The sequence below is a fragment of the Choloepus didactylus genome, chromosome 13 (genome assembly GCF_015220235.1).
Source record: "Choloepus didactylus isolate mChoDid1 chromosome 13, mChoDid1.pri, whole genome shotgun sequence".
In the NCBI taxonomy this organism is placed as follows: Eukaryota; Metazoa; Chordata; class Mammalia; order Pilosa; family Megalonychidae; genus Choloepus; species Choloepus didactylus.
In genome coordinates this window covers 17,290,225-17,298,810 of record NC_051319.1, presented here as the reverse complement: position 1 = coordinate 17,298,810, position 8,586 = coordinate 17,290,225, and the positions used below count along the sequence as shown (strand labels likewise).

At 33.6% G+C, this 8,586-nt stretch overlaps 1 protein-coding gene across 3 annotated transcripts in view; it reads right to left on the bottom strand.

The window, feature by feature from the left end:
- Window positions 1–1,998: 1,998 nt before the first annotated feature.
- The window catches only part of FAM151B (family with sequence similarity 151 member B), a 46,967-nt gene continuing 40,379 nt past the window's right edge, over window positions 1,999–8,586 (bottom strand). For 2 of the 3 annotated variants that reach the window (XM_037801788.1, XM_037801789.1), the window contains exon 6: window positions 1,999–5,283. In XM_037801788.1, the coding sequence (XP_037657716.1) occupies window positions 5,124–5,283 (160 nt within the window). In that variant the 3' untranslated portion in view covers window positions 1,999–5,123. The remainder of the gene's footprint in view (window positions 5,284–8,586) is intronic. The other variant, XM_037801787.1, reaches the window with a different exon arrangement.

Genomic DNA, 8,586 nt, shown 5'->3' with positions numbered 1-8,586 from the left:
ACATCACTCTTAGATATAATTTTAAAATGGCGAGTGATGAGGATTGTACAACTAAGTGATGATATGTGGATGGATTATCATGGAAACAACATATGCTATGTGAACTTAGGAACCCATTACTTTATAAGTCAATCCCTCAATCTTGAGGCTAGCTCTTGTGAAACTTATGGTCATAAAGGGGAAGCTAAGCCTACCTATAATTATGCATAGGAGTCACCTCCAGGAACCTCTTTTGTTGCTCAAATGTGGACTTTCTCTCTCTAAGCCTAACTCTGCAAATATATTCATCAACCACTCCCCCTCCCCCACTGATGTGGGACAGGACCCCCCAGATGAATGAGTCTCCCTGGTGATGTGGAAAATGGATTCTGGGAATGAGCCTGATCCTGGCATTGAGGGGTTGAGAATGCCTTTTTGACCAAAAGGGAACAAAGAAAGGCAACAAAATAAGATTTCAGTGACTAAGAGAATTCAAATAGAGTCAAGAGGCTGTCCTGGGGGTTACTCCTATGCAAGCTTCAGCTATCGATGCCAAATAGCCATAGTATGAGAAGTTCAAGTCAACAGTAGTCTCCCAAACCCTAAAGAATACCTGGATCCCTATCTGAAACTCTATAAAAATTTCACATTAAGTTTATTCTTCAGAAACTTAAAACCTCCAGAGAACTCCTATGCCAGCTAAGTCCCCAAACCAAGGCAATACCTCTTCAAGAACATCAACCAGATGTGTCCCCTTTTCCCATAATAAAAAAAAGTAGGCTTTAGCTGAGTGTATGGTTGAAAGAGGAATGCTAGGGGCATGTAGGTCACCAGAAGGAAAACTAAAGGATAAAAACTGGGATTGTATATTGTAGCAAAGCCTAGAGTGGATTAGAGTGGCTAATTGCACAAATATAAGAAATACATGGACTACAACAAATGTATGTCACTATTACAAGGTGTTTAAAATGGGATGGTATTTGGGAAAAATACAAGTAATGCAAATGAAGTTCTATAGTTAACAGTAAAATTGTAACAGTCTTTCACTAATTGTAACAGACACTATGTCAAAGCTAAATGTCAAGTGTGCTGGCTTGGATATATTGTCCCTCCAAAAGCCATGTTTTAATCCAATCTTGTGCGATATTTGGATTAGGTTGTTTCCATGGAGATGTGACTCACCCAACTGTAGTTGAAACATTTTAACTAGATGTTTCCATGGAGATTTGACCCCGCCCATTCATGGTAGATCTTGATTAGTTTACTGGAGTCCTTTAAAAGGGAGCTCTCACAGAGAGCAGAGAGAGGGAAATGCCCCAGGATATGCTAAGCCAGGACACACAGACATTAGTGGCTTGGAAGCTGACAGAGTTGCTTGCTGAAGCTTTGAGATGCTAGCTCAGAGTCTGCTCTGGAGAAGCTAAGAGAGGAAAAAACACCCTAAGATATGCTTGCTGACACTTAGAGATTCTTGGAGATGCAGACAGGATATTTGGAGATGCTAAGCTAAGAGAAACTCAGAGACATTTTAAAGGAAGCCATTTTGAAACCAGAACCCTGGAGCAAAAAAATCAGCAGATGCCAGCCATATGCCCTCCCAGCTGACAGAGGTGTTCCAGACACCATCAGCCATTCTTCAGTGACGGTATCCTCTTGCTGATGCCTTAGTTTGGACACTTTTATGGCCTTAGGACTGTAAATTTGTAACCAAATAAACCCCCTTTATAAAAGCCAAACCTTTTCTGTTATTTTTCATAATGGCAGCATTAGCAAACTGGAACATCAAGAATAGGGGGACATAAGGGAGGGGTATGGGATTTTTTTTTTTTTTCTTTTCTTCTTCCTGTTCAGAAGAAAGGGAATGTTCTCATATAGATTGTGTGGTGAATGCATAACTATGTGATTATACCAGGAGTCACTGATTGTACACCTAAGATGGATTGTATGGTGTGTGAATAAAACAATTTTTTAAAAAAATAAACAGGAAACTAAAAGTGCTGGGGGAAAAGATTTTTAGTGTCTTCATAATATTCTATTGCTTTCTTATACATCAAGGCCTTTAAATTTTTAAAAATTGATGTATAATTTGCATACAGTAAAATTCACAAATATTAAGTGAACAGTTCAATTCAATCTTTTTGCTATATGTTCATCAAAATAGCCACCCTAGAACAAGTCAGAACATTTTCATCACTCCAAAATGTTCCCATGTGCTTCTTCATAGCCAATACCCACCCAACCTCAAAGGTAACCATTATTCTATCAGCAAACATTAGTTTTGCCTGTTCTTGAACTTCATATAAATGGAATCATATGGTATGTATTCATTTGCATCTGTTTCTTTTGCTAAAATGTTTTTGATATTTGCTCTTATTGTTGCATGTATCAGAATGCCAATCTTTTTCAGTGCTGCATAGTCTGGTATATGAATGTATCATTTATCAACTCTCTCCATGATGGAAATTGGGTTGTCTCCAGTTTTTGGCTATTAAAAATAAAGCCACTGTGAACATTATTGTACAAGTCTTTTTATGTGTTCATATGAGCTCTTTAATCTTGTGTATCTTCCTAGGGTTGGAATGGTTGGGTCATAGGGTAGACTGTACTTCTTTGTCAGAAACTGCAAAACAGTTTTCCAAAGAGGCTGTACCATTTTACAGTCCCATTAGCAATGTATGATAATTCTGGTGCTATATATCCTCACCAAACTTGGTATTGCCAGTCCTTTTAATATTAGCCTTTCTGATAGATGTGTATTGGTATCTCTCTGTGGTTTCAATTTGCAAATCCTGGATGAGTGATGCTGTTAGGCATCTTTTCATATCCTTAGTGGTCATTCTTTAGTATTTCATTTTGTGAAATAGCTGTTCAAGTCTTTTGCCCATTTTTAATTGGGTTGTCTCTTCTCATAAATTTATAGGAGCTCTTTACAAACTCTGAAAACAAGTCCTCTGTCAGATATGTTGCAATGATGTATTTTAATGAGGAGTTTCAAATTTTGATAGTCCATTTATCAACTTTTTCTTTTACGATTAAAGCTTTCTTTATACATAAGAAATCTCTGCCTACTCCAAAGACAGGAAAACAGTCTCCTATATTCTCTTCTAAATGATTTATAGTTTTAGCTTTCACATTTAGGTCTAAGATCCATCATCAATTATTTGTGTATAGTGTGAGGTAGGGCTCAAGACTATTTTTCCCATATGGATATCCATTAAAAATTTACTTTCCAACAGAATACACTTTACAATTCTCTTATGTTTTTGTTTCTGAGAACAATTTAAAATATAACTTCAAACCGTAATTTAAGTAACACTCAGCTGATAGTTTTCACAATAGAAGATAATTTTGCCAAAAGACTATTTTAAAAAATATTATCAAGGGCCAGATAATTAAGTAGTAAAAATAACCTTCTGCAAAAAAAATGAATTTTATTTCAAACTGCATCAAAATGTAGTTCACTTGTAAAATCAAATCTCTTTACAAAAATAATGCATGTTCATTATTATTATATATAAAGCAAAATTTATAAACACTATGCTTGACTATATTTTTAAGAGTTTTTCTTTGTTGCAATTGTAAAACCTTATAATTATGAAATTGAATTTTTTACCATTGGCAATGGTAGAAAGTCAAGTTTCAAGTGTTATTTGACAAATAGCACTGCATTCAGTTGGAGGTAAAATTTAAAGTAGTTGTATTATAATTGTCTTTGTGTCCACAATGTATCATGTCTTAGAGCTATCTGCCATCCATCCATCTATTATGGACATGATTACATAAGTCTAAAAAAAACTAAGTTAAACACTTAGTATATGATTGATGGACATGTGAGCCTCTATCATATCAATCTCACTTAATCCTCACAACAACCCTACAAGGAAATCCTCATTTTTCTCCCATTTTACAGATGAGGAAACCAACACTTGATGAGGTTAAATATTTCCCCAAATCTAAAACCAGTAAGGACAGAGGTGGGGCTATAAAGGAAGCCTGACTTCAAAACCCAAACTCTTTTCTCTATATAGAACTACTTTATATTCTGGGAGAAAATAGTTGAGTAAAAGACAAATTACATGTAATAGGACATTTACTGGTAAATTACTTTTTCGATAAGTCAAAGAAAAAACAAGTTTTTCTGCCAGGCACTATCAAGGATATTTAAGAAGTACGAACCATTATTGTGAAGGGATTTATAAGCTAGCTGAGGAGACATAACAAAGCATGACATATAAGAAGAAATATTCAATAGTTAAAATTGATGATTAAAGTAAGATCTATGGTCCATTGAGTTGACTTTTAGGTTAGACTACATTATAAAGAGTCTTGAGGGAGGAAAAGTCAATAAATCTGAATTCAAGAAGTCCCTTGAGGTTTTCGATTTGCCATGAAGAAAAAGTATTTAAGAAGTTTTCCTTAGCAGATATACTCAGGGTAACTCAGGGAGGGCATAAGGAATGAAGTCATGAAGTCATGTGATTCCAGCCCAAGAACAAGGGCCTGGACTAAGAAACTTGGAAAACAAATGATGTATTAAATTCTGCTCTTTGATAGTATTTTGCTCTATCTATAGATAAGATACCAGGATAGAAACAAAGAACACAAAAAATATTCACAGGTGCCAGTATGCTTCCCTAAAATATGGAAATTCTAGATCCATCTAATTTAATCTATATTGTTTTCAGTTAATTGATTTGATCTTGGTATGTGAAAGCTGCTCACTTCAATGAAAGCTAAAAATATTTTTTAAGCCCCCTTACTCTTTTCTTATCTCTAAAATAACCTGTTTTCCAGGAGAAAGGCAAGAGGGTGCCATATTCCTGTGAAACTTCTGTCATGCAAGTACCAACAAAATGTGGCTTATACTTGTTCTATGACAGAAGTGGATTCTTTGAGTCATTGTCAGCATGTCAAAATTAGTGTTTATAAAGGGTTTCGGGGTAACGTTTTCCTTTCCAAATCTTTTAGACAAGTGCCCTAGTATAAGAACACATGCGTAACAGAGTAGGCACTCAATAAATGTTTTTGATGGGATGAACTGGAACCTAAATCAGCAATCATAATTTATATGGTAATTGATTCAGAACAAAACAAAAAGGCTTATGAAACCAAAACATATGAAATAACTCAGAAGAATTTTCTTCTTAGAGTTTAACTTTAATTCCAACGGCTTGTTTAAATTCACGATTCTGTGGTTCTAGGATGTCATAGAAAACTTGTTTTTTGTCAAAATGGTCTCTAATACAAAGTAAATCTTCAATGGAATAGTTATCATTTTTTCCAGTCCAAATAGTCAGGCTGTACCTGCATTAAAATAAAACAGAATTATATAGTTAAAAGAGGAAGATAAGAAACAGTGATAAGCAATTCCAATAAACCTAAAAATAGTTACTCTCATTTGTCTCTAGTCCAAAGACACACAGATGAAAAAATTAACTAGCAAGGGTGGAATTGCAGTTTTCAGTTTCATTACTTTATCAACATTTTAGCATCAAAGGGACTAGAGAGAAAAAAAATTCACCTTGTCATCAGCTAAATTAGGTAACTGCTGTATCTGAATTCACAATACTACTGTACAGGAAATGACTCAGGGCTTTAGAAACCCGGACTCATGGCACTGGAAGTGGGTAAATTTTGGACAAATACCTGAGGACACTGTGCTGCTGATGAAGGATCTGTTCCCTACACAAAACTCCAGCTCTAACCTGGGTTTCTTCAGTAGCCCTGGTGAAAGTCAAAAGCACAACTGGAAGGGGTTGCAGGGAAACACAAATGCCACCAGCATTCCCAACACTTACATTCACTTTTATGAACAGTCCCATTATTTCTTTTTTTGGGGCAAGAAATACAAGAATGCCACAGCTGCCACTAAGAAAGCCAAACTGAATAAATTTAGATTCATTTCTTAAGAGTTAAAAACAATAATAATATACAGAGACTTATTATGGATACAAAACTAGGCTCAGAATTTTAATGTTACTTAACTTGTATATTTTCATTTCTTCCAGTGGTATTACTCCTATTGTATTAGAGGCTAGGGAAATGCAAAGCTGTTAAGTAGTTTCGTATTTATTTTTCCCCTAAACTTTTTAGAATCCAGAGAATAATCTCCAAGGCATTTATTTTACTAATGATAAGAAATAACTGTCTAACCAAAGTATATGTTCTTATTATACTGACACATTCCTGCTCTTAAAGATGGTGACACCATTCAGAAAAAAAAAAAAAAAAAAAAAGAGGAAAGTGCTTTAGATTTTGCTCCACAGAAGTATTATATGATAAACCTATATTTTTCGCTAAAATGGCATCTTTATTGCTTTACCTGGGCATGATAGTGGCAATCTGTATAAAAAGACACAGATATGCATTTAGGTTAAAAGAAGAGCTCTCCAGTGTTATTTTGCATCTTTTTAAATTATTCTATTGTATTTAAACTGAAATGGGAAAAATAAGATTGGCTAAGGATATCTTAAATTTAATTCATTTGAATAAATTCTCATGCTTCATTTTTGAAACCTTTTTTTAGTTGAAATAACATACATAGAAAAAAGTGCATAAAACATAAATATACATTTTAACAAATTTTTATAAAGTGAGCTCCAGTGTAACCAAAACCTAAATCAAGAAATACAACGTCTCTAGCTTGTCAGAAAGCACCTATCAATTCCCCAGCACAACCTCTTCTCTCCTGGGAAGTTCACTACCACCCTGACTTTTTCTTTACAGCTTTACCACCTATATAGCTGTCCCTAAACAATACAGTCTAATTTTGTCCGTTAATGAATTTTATATAAATGGAATCATAGTACATAATCTTGTTTTTATTTTTGGTCTTGCTTCTTTTGTTCACTGGTACATTTGTGAAATTTATCCAAGTTATAACATGTAGCTGCAGTTCACTCATTTTCTTTGGAGAAATTTAGCATTATCTACTAAAGTTGAGAAAATGAATAACCTATGATCTATAAATTCTATTCCGAGCAATTCCCATTCTATATAATCATCAGAAACACAGGCTCACAGACACATACACACATGCACACACATATATATACATACATATGAATATTCATAGCAGCAATCTTGGTAATAGCTAAAAACCATGAAACAATCCAAATGAAGAGATAAATAAATTGTGGTATACAAATAATTGAACAATATATAGTTCTTTATAAATTATTTATTAGACTCCTTTGGAGTTACAAAACTCTTCCCCCACTCTGTGCCTAATGCTAACCTGTTCATGCTTTTTTTTCCTTTTTCTTGTTTTTCTTTTTTGTTCATGCTTTTAATGGTATCACTTGATGGAAAGAATTTCTGAATTTTATACATTTTCTCAAATGTATCCTTTGTGGCTAGTTGTTTTTGCGTCTTGTTTAAGAAGTCCTTCCCTTCCACAATATATTATTAGATAATATAATAATATATTCTATTAAAGCTTTGCTGTTTTATGGCATTAGGATTGATTATTGAAAAAATCCCATGTCATTTTTGTGAAAATATGGGTCAAGGAATAATGAACTGGTAATCTTTTTCACTACTTTGTTATACAGATTCAGAATCAAGGGTGCAAATAATGAGACAAAATCACTGTACTTAAGAAATATGTCTCAATACCTTTTAAGAGGAGAGATCATTTACTATGAAAACTTTACCACATGAGTGATCCAAGTACTTAATTTAACGAGTTTTTGCTATGGCCTTCTTACATATGAAAAAGCATAGAGAAAAATAAATTATGACTATGTAAACTAATATTTCCTGGTTTCAAAGACTTAACTCTATATACTTAAGAAATGTATACTTTTTGCTTAGAGGAACAAATGTTCTAAAATTTCTTAAAATAACTTTGACTCATTGAACAGCATAGGAATGTCCAGTTAGCAATTGATAGTTTTCATCAGGCCCACAAAATATTCTATATTAATTCAGTTTTTACATCACCCATTTGGATTATGTTTAAAAGATGGGGTCTCTTATGACTATGACTGAACATTCAAAAATCATTGTGACATCATTAAAAATAATTTAAAATGTACCCGAATGGAATTCAGCCTTGGCTGAATTTTTTCACAAATCTGGCTATAGTATTATAGTACTGTACACATGATTATTTGGGTACTGTGCCTCCAAGTACAAAATCTAGTTAAGTCATTTGTAAACCAATGAAATAAGAGTGGGTAAAGAGAGCTATTTCTATAAAAATCAAGTTGAATGTTTTAGAAAGACTTGATTAAAGGTGAGTTGCTAAAAAAATGTTGAAGTAGGCAAGAGAAACATAAAAGAATTGGAAAAAATGTAAACATCTAGAAGGATTCAGCATTCTGGGCTTGTTTTATTTTTTGTTTTTTGTTTTTCAAGTCTCTAAGTTCTCACTCCATTTTTTTTTTCAGTTAGAAATTATATTTAAAGAAAAATTAAAATAGTTCTCAAAATATTCACTGCATAGATCTCATTTTTACCATACAGCTTTCAATCCTGTACAATTCCAACCAGTGTCTGCATCTTACCTTTCAGTGTTTTTTTTCTTATGCAAAGTACACAATCAATGGCACACAGTATCATCATATAGTTGTGCATCATTGCCACAATCAATTTTTGAGCACT